The sequence below is a fragment of the Ostrinia nubilalis genome, chromosome 19, assembly GCF_963855985.1.
Source record: "Ostrinia nubilalis chromosome 19, ilOstNubi1.1, whole genome shotgun sequence".
NCBI lineage: Eukaryota > Metazoa > Arthropoda > Insecta > Lepidoptera > Crambidae > Ostrinia > Ostrinia nubilalis.
In genome coordinates, this window is record NC_087106.1 from 5740966 (window position 1) to 5760267 (window position 19302).

General features: G+C 37.3%; 1 protein-coding gene across 3 annotated transcripts; it reads left to right on the forward strand.

The window, feature by feature from the left end:
• The first annotated feature begins 2049 nt into the window (after positions 1-2049).
• LOC135081093 (nucleosome assembly protein 1-like 1) lies at positions 2050-17453 on the forward strand. Of its 3 annotated transcripts, none has more exons than XM_063975820.1 (9): positions 2050-2158; positions 2513-2627; positions 6030-6237; positions 6602-6771; positions 9931-10061; positions 10605-10765; positions 12106-12294; positions 13292-13414; positions 16350-17453. In XM_063975820.1, the coding sequence occupies exons 2-9, from the start codon at positions 2521-2523 to the stop codon at positions 16464-16466; spliced, it is 1206 nt and encodes a 401-aa protein (XP_063831890.1). In that variant the 5' UTR covers positions 2050-2158; positions 2513-2520; the 3' UTR covers positions 16467-17453. The 3 variants fall into 3 exon arrangements, with proteins under 3 accessions (XP_063831890.1, XP_063831892.1, XP_063831891.1); XM_063975822.1 differs by lacking the exon at positions 16350-17453 and adding an exon at positions 14889-15863; XM_063975821.1 differs by lacking the exon at positions 2050-2158 and adding an exon at positions 2190-2292.
• The last annotated feature ends 1849 nt before the right edge of the window (positions 17454-19302 follow it).

Here is a 19302-nt window from a genome sequence, read left to right on the forward strand (position 1 = left end):
GTATAAAATAAAAATAGTAATCATTAAAATATTGAAGGTTCCTATACTAGATTTCGATATGCAATTACAACCCTAGCAAAGTATCGATAATCGATAAGTTATTACGAACGTCACTAATACTGTCAGAAAATAAGGCATTATGTTGGTAGCTCCGCCTGTAGTTTGTGCGGTTGGTAAAGATTTGCGGGTCGTTCTCTAAAATGCATATGTGTGCGTGAGCTCAAAAAATATCTATGGAGTGCCGTCTCTTACTCTTTTATGCTCTTTGGTATACAGTCTAATTTTTTAGAAATCAGCAGAAATGTCATCAAAAATGGCCAACTGACATAAAAATATTTTTAGTCTGTGAACTAGTGATGCGACAAAACCTCTCGTTAATCGCGAAGTGAAATTATTGTAGTACTTGCGTATCATCGCCGGGTGATCGTCAAAATACTAAAAATATGCAACAAAGTCGCAACATTGAATGTGAACTGAGCCCCGATTACGGTAACTTTTAACGTCTACAATCCAGACGCGTTTCTGATTCTGCAATACGATTGGTCAAAACAGCTGACGTACGCTGTTGAACGACCAATCGTATCGCAGAATCGAGAAGCGTGTCTGGATTGTTGACGTTAAAAATTACCGTAATCGGGGCTCTGATTATGAAAGTTTCGAGAACAGGAAACAAACTGTATGCACAGATGTAATCAAAAAACACACTGGCTGGACAGTAAAACAATCAATGATATCCGTAAAGTTATTAAACTTCAATCAAATAGTTGCAAAATTCTTTTATTTTATTTACTTATGTAGGAAAATAAGCAATGGAACAATACTTAAGCATAATTGCATAAAAAAGTAAAATAATTTCGTTTAAATAAAACCGACTAAAAATTAAACTGACTCCGAAAAAGTATACACTAAAAGTCGAAAAATAATTTTACGTTATCTCCAATATTGTCGAAGTTATCGCTGGAAAACTAAACAAAGTATCGTATATTTTTCTTTAAAATTAATCAGTAATCGGAATAAGTGAATACTTAAAATAATATCGATTAAATTTACAGATTATTGTCTATGACTCACAGGTTACAGCACTGATGTGTCAGAGACAAGTCATAGACAATATGGAGATAACACATGATTTTAAACGTCAAGTCAATTTGACAAGTCTCACAAATTCACATCGTCCACGTATTTTGCTAAAATAATTTGTTTCAAAGATTGATTTCAAACTTGTTTAAACGTGAAAATAAAGTTGGTTTCATGGGCTTGTTAAATAATGTGTATGATATTATGAACACTTAAGTGATTATGGTGTAATTGTGTATGAAAGTGTTTGTTTACATCTCTGCTGGATTCTAAAAAATCAAGGGACAATTATTCTTCTTTTTTTTTAATGGCAATACTCGTCGAGGCAGACTAGAATATTTCGTGCCTCACCCACCACACCACACAAGTAGCGAAACGAGTCAGTTGTAATTTCGAAAACCTTTCGTTGCGACGCGTTTTCTTTTAAGTAGGTAAATAGTTTCTTCGCTCCATGAAGCAATTTCCTAATTACAACTGTCACGTTTTGCCACTTGTATAAGGAGGCAGAGCTGGTCTAAAAAATATCATAAGTGACCCAGTCAGTACTTCTTATTAATTAAAATCTACGCTGATCTACAGCCGAGGTTCGAGCCCCACTCGAGGGCGCCCTTAGGCTCGTTGCTTAAATTTTGAAGTTGAGAGCAATCGCAATCTGCCCTCACCTATTGCCCGGTGAAGCTGAGAAAGCCAGCCACTCGCGGCTATCAGCACATTCCGTCCGAAAAAATAACTAGCTACAAGAATAACGTTCTAAAGACCAAATAAAAGTCAGTTTTTTGATTCAAAGAATAAAGTTATATTTGAGAGGTTTTTTTCTTACATTGTCACATGGAAAAGTGATTTTCGTAAAAAATTGACTTACGAGGTTTTCACTCGTCCCGTCAACGGACGATAGGTTGAAATAATCCCATAGACAATCGTAATATTCACTTTAAGTATGGCAACTTTTACTCCATACTTCCGGAACCTTCAATCTTCATTCATTCATTTAATTTTCTCCCTGGAGTTTAGTTCACTCGCGTAGGTCATTGGCTGAATTCGTCGCCATCTTTCTTTTCTTAGAACTTTTGTCGGCAGTCAGGTACGTAAAAATTGGCAATTATTTCGCAAAATATAAAAGCAGCTGATTAGAAATTACTTGAAGTATTGATTTATTTGTTCCTAGAAAGTTTCAAACGTCCATAAGTCATTTTGGATCGCTAATTACAGAGCAAGGTAAAGCCGCCATGTGGTCGACCAAATTGGTTTTACAGTGAACTACGCATTATGTTTTAGATTGAAATAGTGAAAGAAGTGTTATATATTTGGCTGTATTGTCCTAATATCTCGCTAAACATACGTTGAAAGTGTGAGAATATGGTGTATTGTTGAATTTATTGGATGCCGGTATAACCAACGTGGCGCGAAGTCTTGATAAAAGGGTGCTTTGTTGTAGATTGCACTATGGGTACCGTTGAACGCGCTGGTGATGACCATACCTCGGAGGTGGAGTCTGGAGAAGAGGAGGAAATCGTTGGCGGTGGTGAACTGGCTCAACATCTGATGAAGAGGTGAGCTATTAATTGAGGTTATCAAAATTACACGCTTGTTTGTTTTCTTAGTTCACTGCAATTAATTTATTTCACCGGTAAAGTGCAGATAACTTCTTCTGTATGACACTGATTTGTTTCTTCGATAATCGTAACCAGTGACTTGGCATGTCAAGTTACACATGTCTTATGTCAATAATTTAATTTTTACGCAGCAGAATTTGCTAAAACATGAACAAATTTGGTTTTTTGTAGTTTGTTAGTTTTGCCAATATCTGCATTTTGCACAGTTCAGATGATGTCCAAAAAACTAAACCCTAATGGGTATCTCACACTCCAATACTCATACTGGTCTCAGATCTGGCACTTGTTTAATTTTTAACTACTATTTCCAATCGTTTTCCCAAAGGCTATTATTCAGATTTTTCTGCACATGTAACAGAACAGAAAAACCAGCACATGTGGTTTGTTTCAATCAACAAAACATTTCTGAGAATTAACTACATTACATCTGTTAGTAAATTTTAATGAACTTGAAACAAAATGACTATCCCGCACATGTGCTGAAATGTACAACTTCACAATTTTACCACAAGGAAAGAGAAAGAAAATATATTTATATTTACAAGGAACTTTCAAACATGATCTATTCATAATCTTCGTCTAGATGTTATTTAAAAAAGATTCAATTGTATTATTTTTTTTCACCATGTAATAGAATTGCTATTAAATTAATCCTTTGACAAGTTTGTGCTGGCATATATCAGAAGGAAATATTTCTACTATAACTCATTCAGCAATTTTTTATGCTATTATGTCTCATGGGAGTACCATAAGGGTACTCCAGTCCTATTAATGAATGTGAGTCACATGTGTCACTTGATCTGAATTCTCCAAGTATGACTCATCATTTAATCAGAAGAATTATTACTGTTGAATTTCAAGTAGTTTCTACGGAAGGAAGTTGTGTAATCTTTATAATAATCTCCATAATGTAAGAGGGAATGTTACCCTGAGTATTTATGTCTGTGCAATTAGTATTTTGGTTTCAAAAATCATGCTTTTGTGTTTTCTCTTTTATTTCTGCTCTTGCAAAGAATTTACTGTAGGACAAAGTCAATCAGGCAGGAAAATAATGTGTTATGAATTTCTGATTTACTGACAAATAGTTAAAGCTTCAAGATTTGTAAAAAACTTAATCTCAATATTCTCAATAGATTTATTTAATCCTTTGGATCTGACTGAATTGTCTATCATGAAATACATATTTCGAAAACATTTAAGTTCTAATTGCAAAACACAAAGTCTTACAAATTTTGTATAATAGGTATTTAATTTAATTTATTTTGAGAATTGTGATTCTGATGGTTCAAAAAACCATTCAAACTATATCAATCTCACCAATGCATACACAATACCACTGATTCTAGAATGAGATGGGCCAGTAGGCCATCTAGTGTCAGTCTTTATATCCTGGCATCTATTGTGTAGGCTTATCGTGCTCATAGCACGGAATCTTCGGTATTATTTAACAATCTGGTTAATCTTAACTGGCTTGGTAATGCCGGCGCCACACATTAAGTCCAACTTAAGTCTGGGATTGGATTCAATACACCAATTTGTAGATCGGTCGTGGCCTTACGTCTATAAACCGATCTAAACACTGGGACTATATCCAGACAAAACTTGGAGCCAATATAGGTACCCAATGTGTGGCGCCGGAATTACGTAGAATCGTTACGTAGACCATCAGGTAATTCGTTTGTCTCAACTGCAGGTGCATGACCTTCAATATTAATTTACAAGGCAAATTGAGGATTTTAACCTAAGACCTTAATTATCGTTTCATCCACCCATCATTACTCACTTAAGTTAAAAGGGATCGAAGTGTTTTTATACGACGAAGGAGTGCAATTTGGGTCATCGAACCGGTGACTCACTTCGCGCTCTATTTGATCGATAACACTGCGACGCATATTTTCACCACAGACCGCGTATTAAATCTCGTCAGATTATAAAAAAGGCGCCAGATAAAACGTTAATTACATATCTACGAATCCATACATGTGGGCAAGCGACTTGCGCAGTTGCGATGCGATGGAAACTTTTTTGTGTAATTACATACCTACACTCGTACAGAGCAGTCTGGGCATCGGGCATTGTCAAAAAAAACTTCATGTAACTTTCAATCGTATCTACGAACCTTCCTAGAGCCAGAAAGCGCGCAATATTTTCGATAAAATCACTCCTAATGTAAACAATTCCTCTGTAGACCTTGATTTGAAATAACTTCTTTCTTTTTCCAATAAAGGATGTTCCTACCGAAAAACCTACATCATTAATTTTTTACAAGGCTAAAACGATTAAAGTCTACTAGCTAGTCAATAAACCTTAATGTTAGGCTATAGGTTCTTTGTCGGATATAAAAAGAAGCGATTAATCAGAGCGCGTTCAATGCGGTGTTGTTTACACGAGTTTTTTTTTCTTATTGACTGATTCATGAGTACCTACCATAGGTCCTTAGTCCTTTCAACTGAAAAGCAAATTAGAATGCCTTTGCGGTTACATTTCGTATTTTATAATTTCAATAAATATTAGTAGGTATTCTTTCTAGTAATCTACCTGTCGCGGAATAGTAATTTTTTGTCCCGAATTAAAATTATTAAGCGCAATAAATTGATTACATCGCATCGGATTATTTGTCTTTTTCTGTAAAAAAAGTTAATAAAATCAATAATCTTTTGTGAAATCATCAAATAAGCAAACAGAAAATACGCTAAATGAAAAACTTATTAAAGAACGCGACGTAATGAAAAATGTATTATTTTCATGATTACTTATTTAATTAATAGCTATATTGTAACTGTCAATGATTCATTCGTTCATCACTTTTGACGTCAATTAGAGATGAAATTATCGATGTGCATGATTGATTGATATCATTGGACTTTTCGATTGCACGACACTTATTCCATACATTTGATTTTATTTTGGCAATTGCACTAGAAATTCGTTGGTTTTTCCTTGAAAACTTTCAATTCCGAAGTTAATGCATTCAAACTAATTCAATTCAACGCGAAAATTTAAATACGTGAAGTCTAAAGTAGATGTGTTGTCGAAGCAATTCGCATCAGGATTTCGGATAATCGTAATTACAGTTTCTGTAACTTACAACTTGAGCCTGCCTTAGCGAAACACGCGTTATCTCAAAAGAAACTAAAGGAATGCACTTATATTGATTTATATTTATTTCTAGTACAGTCACCGTCAAATAGTTCATTCATGACACCCAAAGTGGCCAATATGTTGATAACTCAACCTTATTCCAACTGTAACAAGACGTGTTGCGAACTTATTGGCTAGGTGCTTTGGGTGTCACGAACTTTTGACGCTGACTGTACTAAATAAAGAACTTGTCCACAGCGGAATCACCCGTAACGAGATGCTCGCCGCGATCACCAACCGCATCCACGCCGAAGCCATGGCGTCCCTCCCGCCGAACGTTCGGCGGCGCGTGCGCGCTCTCCGAACGCTCCAGAAGGAGTTCGTCGACATCGAGGCCAAGTTCTACAGCGAGGTTCACGCCCTTGAGTGCAAATATGAGAAGCTGTATAAGCCGCTGTTTGAAAAGGTGAGGCATCAATAAGATTAATTTTAGCTGTTTCTGCTTAAGAAATTTTTTCCAGTCGTACTTACCAAGCTCATACACAGGTTTCTTTTCTAAAGATTACTAGTAGTTTTATGACAAAATATGTAAACTTCGCTTCGTCAAATCGCGATTGGGCTGTCCAATGGCGTCACTATTGGGGGTAAATAACCCCAGTTGTCGACAGGGAACGAATTTTTTGTCCACAAATACCTATTGAATGGAGACCAACGGTGGGCTATTTGTCGATGGGAATAGAACTGCGTCCCTAGAATTCAAAGAAAAAAGAAAAGAAAATTAAGTCTCCATTCGTATGAACATATCATGCAATCCTAACATTTTCCTGCAGCGCGCCCAAATCGTCAGCGGTGACTACGAGCCCAATGACGACGAGTGTCTCAACCCGTGGCGCGACGAGAGCGAGGAGGAGGAATTGGCACGCGCGGTCCAAAACGCGGCCATCACTGACGGCACCGAGGACAAGCCCAAGCCGCCCGGCGACGAGGTCAAGCCTGTCGAGTGAGTACATCAACATTTACATGTAAGGGGTAAATGTAGGTTCAACAGGAAGACAGCTGCCGAGATTTTATGGATCCTAACTCCTAAGCTATCGGTTCAGAAACGCGCGAAAACCGCGTGGTTTCTGGATGATTCTTATTGGCGAAGCACTGAGGCGGTAACCATGCGGCTACGTTATGTACCATCCTAGATATTTATTTAATAGGACAACCAACAAGACATACACTAGAAGACAAGCAATATTTACATCGTATTTAAACTGTACCATCCTAGAATGCATCCCACTTAACACCAGGTGCGATTGTGGTCAAATACCTGCCTCGTTATGCATAAAAAAGAATGTACGAGAACTTCCCATACACAACATAACAAGGCAGTTATTTGACCACATTATGATTTATCGCTGTGTCTTAAGTTCTGAACCAGGCCTAAGTCTTATGGTAATGTAGCTTCAATAGGAAGATAGCTGTCGAGATTCTACGACTCATATGCCACGAGTTAGGGGCTCTTTGAAGTAAGACGTTTTGAGCAGCACGTTAGACTTCCGTTTGTAAGACCGCACAAAGAAAAATGTATGACAGCTGCTTTTACCTCCCAAATGTCTTGTAAACGCATTGCTGAAGTGGTAATAGAGACGTGGCAAGGTCCAACAGGATATGGGTCATATGCCATAGTTTTATCTGCCTTGAGTCGGATACGTGTATTTTTTGTAGCCAGTCGAAAACTATAATAGAGCAGTGGGTCTAGTCAAAATTCCATCGCAAACCAATATGAAGTTTTCACTAATGTCAGTCGCCGCGTCACCAGTAATTCGATTCGATCGGAAAATGGCAGCCAAAATGCACATTGAACCACCAACGACGCGGCGATATAAAAGTTCATTCAAAATCGAATAAAAGTTAAAAAATGTCTATGACTTTGCGATTGTTTTTACTTTTTTTTTAAATTTGTTTCTTCCTTCTTTCTGCTCTCTGTTTACGTCTATGCTTCGCCGTCAAACTAACTGTCAAAACGACATTGCGATACGGATTTGTCAAAACAGCCTTAGGGTGGGTTGCACCATCTTAGTTTAACTTTGACAAACGTCTAAAATCTGTCAAACTCCATACAAAAAACACCGGTTAACGTCATAGTTACGGTCAAAGTTAGGTGGTGCAACTCACCCTATTGGTTTTCGATCGAATCGAAGCTTATCACCGGAGTTTTAGTAATCGCAATGAAAATGGCGGGTGTTGCGATTTGATTCGATTTTGATTGAGTCTTAAATGCATGTTGGCTAAGCCTTTGTATGGGAAATTTCAATCCAGTCTTTCGATTATCGATATGTAGGGCTTTGCGATTCGATTTTTTGCCGTTTGACTAAGCCTTTTTTGTTATCGACCTTTTTTTGCGATTTGTTTATTTGTTTGCGACTGGTTTGCGATGGGTTTGCGATTTTAAAGTGCGTTTTGACTAGACCCGCAGGTATACTGGCTTGATCGCACGTCAATGTTAAATTTATAGCACAAATAAAGTCAGTTTTTATTATCATACTCAGTCGCAATGCCGTATAAAGGTTAACGAAAGCGCAAAAAAGAATAACAATATTATTCACTAAAGCAATCGCTATAGGTATGTTTGATTATGCTCTATTTTTTATCTGGGACACAAGGACTCGGCCAATGTCAGACTTGACGCGTTTGTATTGCAGCTACGTAGCTACGGCTTTTATTAAACTTTAACTCAAGGAAACGGGTTTAACTCGGGAATAAGGTCAAGAACGTATCCGGAAGCGTAAACTTTACGACTGCAATGAAGATTCTAAGGCTGAGTTGCACCATCTTATTTTAACTTTAACAAACGTCAAAAATCGGTCAAAACTCCATACAAAAACCACCGGTTATCGTTATAGTTACCGTTAAAGTTTGGTGGTGCAACTCAGCCTTAGATTCCTTTAGTTCTTAGAGGTTTCGTTTAATTACATCAGTAAAAGGAGTACACTAATTAACTACGTGATAATGGATGGATAATAATTTTCTTTAAAATTACTAAGATAATTCCTTACCCCAAGATTTCACTTTTAACTGAAAAATCCTTTATTTACTAAAAATTTCAAATCATGATTCTGAATCGCCAATCGAGAAACTCGCAATTTGCTTTTTAAAGTTAGAAATGAAATATGATTTGATTTATGAGATTCTACAATAATTAATTAACAATACAAATACATTTTGACGAAAGAAACTTTGTTATTTATTATTATGCCAGTTAAGTGGAGCATCTTTTACGCAACGGGAGCGTAAATACGCGTGCTCGTTTAAATGTTTATCTTCTGTCTAAGGCAGACTACATACTGTACATACTTTACGTACGTGTATGATACCATTTATGTATTGTAGCTGAAGCATTGATAATTTGAAATACCAAAATACTAATATTTATTTCTATTTAACACGCGATTAACTACTTTCGACCGGTTAAACCAGCAATTTGGTAATTTTAGCCCCAATAAATGTTTCAAAAATAATACGTTCCCGGAACTTAGTAATTGGTTACGCGTCACATCATTATTACGCGAGTAGAATCGATCGTTAAATGTTTTCTCTATCTACCTTCGTTTATCTGTGATCATTGGAACCTAGTGTGTTATCTGCCTAATGAAGTGCGCGGGCGCCGAGCGTGTCGATATGCTTCATCGATGAAAGCACCGCCCAACGCTAGTTTTATAGTCGTTGGGTGTGTTCGATATTTTTTCAATCAACGCAACCAACTAGATAATTGTTTGCAAAATTATGAATTTTGTTCTCTTCGCCGTTTGTGGGAATTATGCGGCTTGGATGAAATCAAATATGAAACTTTGTAATAAATATTCTGTTACACTTTTATCTTTAACAAAATATTATTTATAATTGTAACAAAATACTACTGCAGTGTATAGAAAAAAAATCTATAAGGAAAAAACAATGTAAAGCTTTCTTTTATACGGACGCAAGGCAAAAGACATTTCTGTATTATTACGCAATTTTACAAACATTATTTTTTACATGATGACAAACTTACACCACTATCTGAAAATCATGATTGATTTTTTAACATGCATCACCAACTGAGGCTCCGCGTACTTTTCTCCCCACACCCCCAATATTGTCTCGTATTCACAAGCCCGTCTCTACTTCGCAGGCCCGTTATGGACCCCAATGTCAAGGGAGTCCCAGACTTTTGGTACACCATATTCAAGAACGTCTCTATGCTGTGCGAGATGATGCAGGAACACGATGAGCCCATCCTCAAATGCTTGCAAGACATCAAAGGTAAGATTTTTATTTGATAAGCTATTTCAGAGTTCAGCCTTTATTTATAAGTAAAATAAGGAAAGTTTTTGCAGTCTACTAAAAGAGGACTTAGAATTGCGCTAGCACGAATTGCGCATTTAAAAATGTGCAGTCTTTTAAATTCAAAGTTAAATCAAGTTGCTAGTGAATTACTAGTATCTATAATAAATCACTGGTAGTGATTTATATCAATTTGGAGTAAATGTATTCTAGACTTGTTGTTGATCTTGGAAAAGTTTTTATACTGTTCAATATAATAATATCTACTTATCTAACTTGCTGTTTTGGTATGTTTATCTGTTATATCTAACGCATTAGGCGTTATTTAAAAACTATCCTGTACTATTTTGTATAATGATGATATACAACACCAAATCTGCAATATTTTATGATGACAAACTTACACCACTATCTGAGAATCATGATTGATTTCTTAACATGCATCACCAACTGAGGCAACTCACATCCCCACTTTACACCCCATTTACCACTTCACACACTAAACACCACTTTTGCCCACAGTGCAAATGCACGAGGAGCCCATCGGATTCACCCTGGAGTTCCACTTTGCACCCAACGACTACTTCACAAACACAGTGCTCACGAAGGAGTACTCGATGAAGTGCAAGCCTGACGAAGAAAATCCGCTGGAGTTTGAGGGACCAGAGATCTACTCGTGCAAGGTATGTTGATGATAATATTTGGATAAAACAAATATTGTTAGATGTTTATAGAGGAGGCGGTTTAGGCACACTACCCCCTGGAAACTAAATTGTACCATTTAGTAAAATACATTTTATTTTAATGAAGTTGGTAGGGAATTGTCATTTAGCGTTTTAGGCATTATTCGCTGATACAAACCGCGGAGGCCTATGTATACAGCAGGAGACCTATAGCTGTCTAGCATAATAAAAGTTACATAATAAAAGCCACTTTGGCTTGTGTATTTATTTGAAAGTACGACGATTACTGCTGTTCTGAAGTACCAGCTAAAACTTGTCTTATACGACTTGTTTTATTTGTAAATGACGCTTCTAGCACGCAATGTGGCGATGACCTAACGTTACTATCTTAGGTGACTGCCCCGACTGAAAGAGGCGGGTCCTGAAGCCGCGATCTTAATCTTGACTACATTAAGCTTACGAAACAAACAACACTTCAAAGGAGTTTCGAATCGAGTTCAGTCTGGGTGTTGACCCATGATGGGTTTCTTCAAATTGCGCTACAAACCTCGCGTGTTTAAGAATATACATGTCCCATCATACGTTTAACGTATCGTAAAACATCAGCACAGAAGGCAATAAAACCACCTAAATAGGTTTCGATTGTTGTCTAGCGTTGTAGTGTAAATTGCGAAGGTAATGTACCCATTTCAGTAATGAGGTGCCGTTGAAAGCTCGTGGACCTTCACGCAAATGGTTTTCTATTTTGCAAGTGTCGGTTCTATGAGGATGGGGTTAAGCGACGCCTTTGTTATGGTTATTGTGAAATTTGCAGAATGGAAATGTCTATCGTAAAATGAAAAAATATATTGAACACATTGCTTTTTCTTCGCTCCAATGGTAAATTATAGAGGGTCGTTGCAATTGTGATCTAATGACCTGATGATAATCTCTATAATATAAAAATGAATCTCATAACTCGACAACGCCAGGACCAATTTTACCAATTCTTTTTTTTTTTAATGTTCGTTGAAGTCCAAAGATGATTTTTACGGCGAGAATTTTTTTAATAATTTCCGGGAAAACCCCGGGCGAAACCGCGGGTGCATAGCTAAAGCCTGGTCCGAGCACGAGTCCGAGGTCCTGAGCACGTAGAATCCCGTCCAATGACCCCAAGCTGCCTATCCTTATCGCTCGCGCGTAATTATATTGCTGTCGCGACTGTGCGACGCGCGCCCGCAGTGAGTGTGCGAGTGCGACAGCAACATAATTACGTAAATTGATTTTTGCAGTTTAGTAATTTTATTTAATTCATTCGAATTATGTAAAACACTTGACTAATCCCTTTCAATCTTCAACAGGGTTGCGAAATCGCCTGGAAGAAAGGCAAGAACGTGACAGTGAAGACGATAAAGAAGAAACAGAAGCACAAGTCTCGCGGCTCAGTGCGCACCGTCACCAAGTCGGTGCAGGCCGATTCGTTCTTCAACTTTTTCTCGCCGCCCGCTATGCCTGATGACCCCAACTCGACCCTTGCCTCTGATATCCAGGTGAGAGTTCTGTCACTTGTATAGGAAGAAGAGATAGTTTCTTTGGCACGCAAGTACTCAATAATACAAGCACATCTTCTTGCCATTCGTCATGCCTGACATCCAGGTGAGACTCCTGCGTCACTCCTATAGGATGAAGAAGAAATGGTTTCTTTGGCTCACAAAATATAAACACTGTTTCTCTTCTCGCCGCACTGAGGAGTATTGATATCAACTTCGAAGTTAAGGACGTTTTACCTTTTTTATCCCTGCTAGGGAATAAATTCCAACAAAATACGCAACACGTATTCCATAAATGTTGTTAAATTTTGCATAAGCAAAATTTTAGTCCATTGGTTCCCAAACTTATTTGAAACGCGCCCCCTTTCGACCATACAAAAAAATCCGCGCCCCTCTAGTCAGATTATTTATTGGTCGTATCGAGCAGTCTGGAATGCATTCTCTCAGCGGTTGTAGGTTTTTTATACTTAAGTACACAGATGGCCCGGGCCCCCTTTAAAGGTCTTTGCGCCTCCCCCGGGGGGTGCGCCCCCCACTTTGGGAACCAATGTTTTAGTCGATCGTTGGATTCGCGTTGTGCCATACCAACTACCTACCACCTTTTTCAACCCCTTAGGGGTAGAATTTCTGAAAATCCTTTATCGCATGCCTAATGCCCGTTTTCACCATCAATCCCTAATTTTTAAGTGACTCCTATTGTAACACTTATCAGGCATTTTGTTTTCATAGGAGTCACCTAAAAATTTGAGATTGATGGTGAAAACGAAAATTAGTCATACTAAGAACACACTTTCCAAGTCTCTACCATCAGCATGTTAAGGCTCAGTCAGTATACTCAGTATTCAGGCCTCTTTTTCACCCCTTAGGGGTAGAATTTTGGTAAATCTCTTATCGGATGGAAAGAACACACCATTCAAGTCTACCATCAGCGGTTTAGGCTCATTTAGGACAAATCATAGTATATTATTATGTAAAGATTGTGTATGCGTCCGACCAGGCGCTGCTGACAGCGGACTTCGAGATCGGGCACTACATTCGCGAGCGCGTCGTGTCGCGCGCTGTCCTGCTCTACACCGGCGAAGGGCTCGACGACGACGACGACGACGACTACGAGGAGGAGGTCAGTCTCACACACAAAGACAATCGGGACACGTAACATCATCGTGTACCAAAATTCAACAATAAACCGGCGCCATAAGGACATGACCATGACTTTAGGAAAAAAGCTATCTTAATTTTTTTTTCTTATTTTTCCTAAAGTTTAACTAGTAAGTTTTCCTAAACTGTAGGAAATGTAAGAAAAAAAATTAGATAGTCAAAGTCAGAATTCCTTTATTTGCGTGAACTATTAAAAATAGTGCTTACAAATCGTGATTTTTTTTTCTTATTTTTCCTAAAGTAGTCATGAACTTGTCCACCCTATGGCGCCGGCTTATCGTTGAATTTGGGACACGATGTATATGTAGTTACAGAGACACTCACGCAAGTCTTGATTTAACATTCCAATCTCATCTCGATAAATTGAGAAGGGTCTTTAGCAATGGTTGAACTTCTGAATGAATGATTCTGGTGAACCATTTGTTTAATTAAATTTCTTTTTTCTGCATATGTAATTAATTTAAAAAAAAAACATGCTATTTAATTTTCAAAGCAGCGTTTTACTTTTTTAACACTTTAGAGTTGATCTTATGCGTCAAACAGAGACAACACTGTTTACCGATTTTATTAAAAATTTTATAATATGAAAAACACATATCTTTACACTTTTTACTCTCAATAACACAATGATAGGAACTCAAATACAACATATTCATAGCACTAAATAAATTCTTAACTTGTCTTGCATGTCTAAGTTCTATTAACCATTGTCAATGTTATTTGTGTGTAGTCACGGGTAAAAAATTAATCAGTGAATTCATTATTATTTGAACAACAGTGTAACTTCCTAGAAAATAACAGTGATTTTTTAAAATTTTAATGCTATATTAATTTAGAGAAATTCGTGAAAGTAGTCTGAAATCATTGCTTTAAACTTTTGCCAACTTCTTAACATCCTTGTTAAGTATGGTATGGTTTTTAGACATGTAGGTCGAGTCACAATTCGGGAAATAATCATTAATCATTACAAAGCTTCTTGGCGGTGCTTTTAAATATCATGTGATAAGAAATCTGTCATTTAACCACTTGTTTACAGACGATTGCAATCTTGTATACACAAGTGTAGACATTATACACTGAAAGTACATTACAATCTTGCGCTTCTACGATATAGTGAATTCTACAGCCATCTAGTGTTCCCTACATGTAGTTTGAGTTGCATGGTAGATGCTTGCTTAGTACGGTGTGTGTTGCCTATCCCTCCCCCCGACAGACGAAGGTACGGTAATCATAATAAAAATTAAAAATCGCCACGGATTTTGGCGAAATTGTAAAAAAATCCAAAATTCTCCAAGTCCAGTTTTCCGAGTGTAACTAGTACGGTGCTAAGTCCCCCAATTTTCGTGTGCGTAAACATTGAGCGCGATGTGAATACGGTATCTACGTCTGCGGGCATCGATTGGTGCACGAACAAAACGCGGTATATTTGGTTTCAGGAGGATTCGTACTCTGACGAAGACTCGGGGACGGAGGAAGTGTCGGACGCGGAGGACTGATGCAGGCCGCCCTAGCGTTATATTGCCTCGCGGCACCGCTCTGGTCTATTGGCAACGCTTAGCCGACTCGTGGTCATAGGCCGTATCGTTGCACTTATGTGCCACTAGTATAGAGCTTACCTACCGCCATCATATCACTCCATATCGAAATTTTGAAATTTATACCAAATAATTTCTATTCGCCGAGGCGTAAGTGATAACGAATACTCCTGCGATGCGTCGGGTAGTCTTAAATCGATAGTATTTACGCTAGTTTTGTATGAGATGTACTTCTCGCGCCCAGAGGCTGTTCTATGCATGGTTTATCTTTCGAACAGATAAATATGTTTTAGATGCACTATTATGCGGCTCTAAGCCATTTTAGACTTGAAGCGAGAACAATAAGGTGCCTTCTAATATTAATTAATGTTTAATGCATGTTACTTGTTAGATGTCTGTTACAATACCTATATTGCATTTCTAGTTTAGTTATACAATTTCTCGTTTTTATTTATTATTATACAGTAATTATAGTGTGTATTTTTGTTTACGAATTTTATATATTCGTTTGTGTACTTTGAAATTTCATGTGATATTACTATTCTCTTAGGCTTATTTAACTATGTGTGTCGAAATTCAATGTTGTCATTCCAAGAGACGCCGCTCGAGGGTCTTTCCGAATCTCTCTTGTGCCAAATGCATTTTAAATTCAACTTGGACATCGCAAACTGTGATCTTACTCAGAGATGTATTTTAATAATAACTTGACAATAGCTAGGTCGAATATAGATGTATATTTTTTATTTATGTAACTTTCTATTGAAGTTAGCATAATATCGTCAATGTTTAGCAGCTCGTCAGGTAGTTTTACATACTGGTTATGGCTTATGTTTTGGCATGATGTCGTAATGGTGACATTAAATTGTATGCTTTTTACCCATGTGTGTTTTATTTTCTTTTATCCTTGTTTGCATGCGATTAGTTGCGAGTTTGTACTCCAGAATGCGGATGGTTGCAGAATTCACTGTTATCGCGAGGTAACGAAGCGGAGATTGTTAGTATAGGGAATTTTACGCTAAGGTAATTTATTGTAGAAGGCGCCAGTTTGTAAGGATATTACGCGTCGATCTCATTTCACAAAATTGACATTTTTGGGAATTTATTGAAATATTCACATTAGGCAAACAATTGAGCATCAATAGATAAGGTCGTACGAAAGTAAATCAATTGAACATCAAAGAAAATAATAGATTGGAAAGTTATGTTGTTCAATTGTTTTTTCTTGTTTCACGAGATCAATCATGAAATTCAATTTCATTAGTTTTGTTGTTTGTCCTATCTAACGAACTGGTGCCAACAAAAAGATTCGAGCGCTAAGATTCCCTATCATCGATGTTGTCCTAACACTGTCTAACTTACTAGGAGGAGGAAGAGTGTTCGACGGAGGAGAGCGAAGATGAGGAGCCGGCGCCACGAAGACGCGGCAAGAAGGCCATCAAGGGCGCCCAGGAGAACCCCGCCGAGTGCAACCAGCAGTAGCACGCTAACAACGGCCAGCCGCACGTATAAGAAAGCCGATTTGGTGCTCAGGATAACGGTCTACACTCCAGTCAGGGATCATCTGTTTACTAAAACTTAGGCAAATGCAGGATATTGCTTTTAGATATGTTTAGATTTTTGCGACCTGATCGCTTATCTGGTAATTTTCTCAGTATTCTGACAAATTGTTAATGTAAATTTATATCCCCTGTATAGTATATTGTAAGGAACGCCCGTTTTGGAATGGTGGGCGGCAAGCGTTAGCTCATAGGCCGGATAAGCTGTAAGTTCATTTAATGTTAAATATATCTTTGTATTGTGCCTGTTACATTGTCTAACGCTTGATAAAATTTCGAGTTTTGGCCATTTCCCGTTACAGCTGAGCTCGGATTATGGGACCTCGGGAATAGGTGGAAATCGTGACATTCCTAAAAAGAGGTATGCAACTTGGCACTATAATGCTATCCGCCTTTATTTCACTACCGTATTTGTGTCCATTAAAATGTAAAGTTATTTGTATAGGTCGATCGGTGCTGAAGGCATGATAGCTAAGTGATATGTCGTTAGACGCGATGTAAAGAACACTGCCTCATGATTTGTTAACAACTGTTGGTACATTTAACGGTCTGCGAGACGGTATTATTTTGATAAAACCTTCCATGCTATGAAATTTCATGTCCCGTATCGTTAATAAATTTAATTTTAATTCTAATTTAATTATCTTACATGGTTGAGCAGGTTCCAGCCTTAGTTATTATTCATCACATATTTTTATAGATTGTATTTCGAAAATTCGTTTTTAGGCATAAATGTTATTGTTGATGTCGACATCAGTGAGAAATGTTTTGTAAAAAAGGCCATCGTGATATGCCAATGTTCTATGATGATAAGCATTGGCAGAAGAAAATGTTGAAGCCGCATTGCGTACATACACCAGCTATAGGATATTTGTACACAACATTTTTAAATAAAATTAATAATTACATATTTTCGCAGTTTCATTTCTAAACTTATGCCCATAGGGATTGAGGAGAATACACGTATGTATAGGTAGGAGCACAGCCACGGGCGACCGACCACCTTAGAAGCCGATGGTTTATATTAAATTGATTTTTTTAACTTAACCAATACTGGGGACACCGCATGGGAAGTAATTTAAATTATTTTATTCGATTACTTTTGTCCCCATCATGGGGACAACGGGAATACAGGAGCATGATCTCTATCAATAATTTATTATCAACACAAGAATAATCCCACATGTAAAGCGAAATACCTTCTACGTGTGCTGTGCATTGTTTACACGTTATTGGCATAGACACATGCCCCCTATTCACAAACTTTACTATGAGGTCTCATAGTGCGCGTGGACGCACAGGGTGACACGAACCACAGAGTTATTCAACGCTGTGCGTTCGATTTTCTTCTTCACTAAAGCAAGCATCGTTTGTGAATACGGAGCGATAGTGCCGTCGTGGGTGTGGTGCGCGCTGTGATATATTTTTTCTGGCAGCCTCTCCATAGAAAATCTTTTCACTCTTTAGAATGGAGTATGTGCGATTTGGTAACTACTGGAATCGTCTACTACCTACTAAGCGGATAGATAGCAACTGTCTGAACTAAGAGGAAATATCCTCAAAAGGATCTTTTATTCCGTGACCTGGTTTAAAGGAAGCAGGATGTCATTGGGAGGGTTAAAAAGATACACAGAAACTTCATAAGATAAATTTATTAACGTTCAATGATGTAACAATATATTTTATCACGATTTGTCTTTTATAACACCGTCAGATCTTGTTTACAAAACATACTTCGTGAAACAACTACTTTGTGAGAAAACTAGGATAAATACATAAATAAATAAATCGGTGCAAATAAGAACTACCCTTACGAAATCAAAATCCTTCAACAGTCTATATCAGTTTAGACGGCTCGTACTGAAACAAAGTTCATAACTAGATTCAAACTCAAGCTAAGATCAAGCCTGTGATTGGGTGAATTCAAATATTTAGAACTCGGGCAGGTTTAAATCTTTTCTTGAGTATAGATCTATGTAGGTACCTGTCATCTCACAATACGAGCCTTACATACAATGAATTCTATTGTCACATACTGATATCCTTATTTTCCGTTATGGCTTTTATTTATCGACGTTTTTGTACTGCATACAATATTATTTTATCATAAATGGTAAAAATATTAAGTACGGTTATTAGGGCCATAAGTAGTGGTAAATATTGATAGAACCAAATTGTTGATGAGGTGTTAAATCTTTACTGTGACTGAATCTATGTTCTGCCAATTCTGACTTCTGGAAGACCACGTAACCTGCTAGCTACAGCCCTAAGCAGATAAGTACAATGTTTTATTTGCTACAGTATAATTTTACGTCAATTTTGATAATCCTATCAGCATTACATTACATTGTCGTTTCGTTATTTTATTCACCTGCCTTGAAAATAGCGCTAACTAGCGGCTCATTTCACAGCGTGACATTATGGCAGAAGGCAACACTACTACAAAACATTATAAAACAGAGAATTTTAAATATTTCTATAAAAATTTGAGCCATGCGCGATGTTCAGTCTGTAAATGTTTGATTAGCACCAAATTGCCTTACAAATTAAACTACATACAGCTAAGGGACATATATCGCTATCAAACTACACAAAGAGGGAATGATGCGATATGGTAAACTGTTAATAACTTAATACAGCAATTAGTAAATTATTCTAGCGAACGAAAACTTCACTTATGATAAACCTTTACATTAATGATAATGTTACGGAGTTCAAGATGATTATTATTAGCATTCCGAAGTAAAGTATTATTTATT

Bases quoted from the DNA above. Each gene is read 5' to 3' on its own strand.
- LOC135081093 (XM_063975820.1), top strand. From the start codon at position 2,521: ATGGGTACCGTTGAACGCGCTGGTGATGACCATACCTCGGAGGTGGAG. The intron at 6,772-9,930 runs GTGAGTACATCA...TCTACTTCGCAG, and splicing joins GACGAGGTCAAGCCTGTCGA to GCCCGTTATGGACCCCAATG. The intron at 12,295-13,291 runs GTGAGAGTTCTG...GCGTCCGACCAG, and splicing joins CCCTTGCCTCTGATATCCAG to GCGCTGCTGACAGCGGACTT.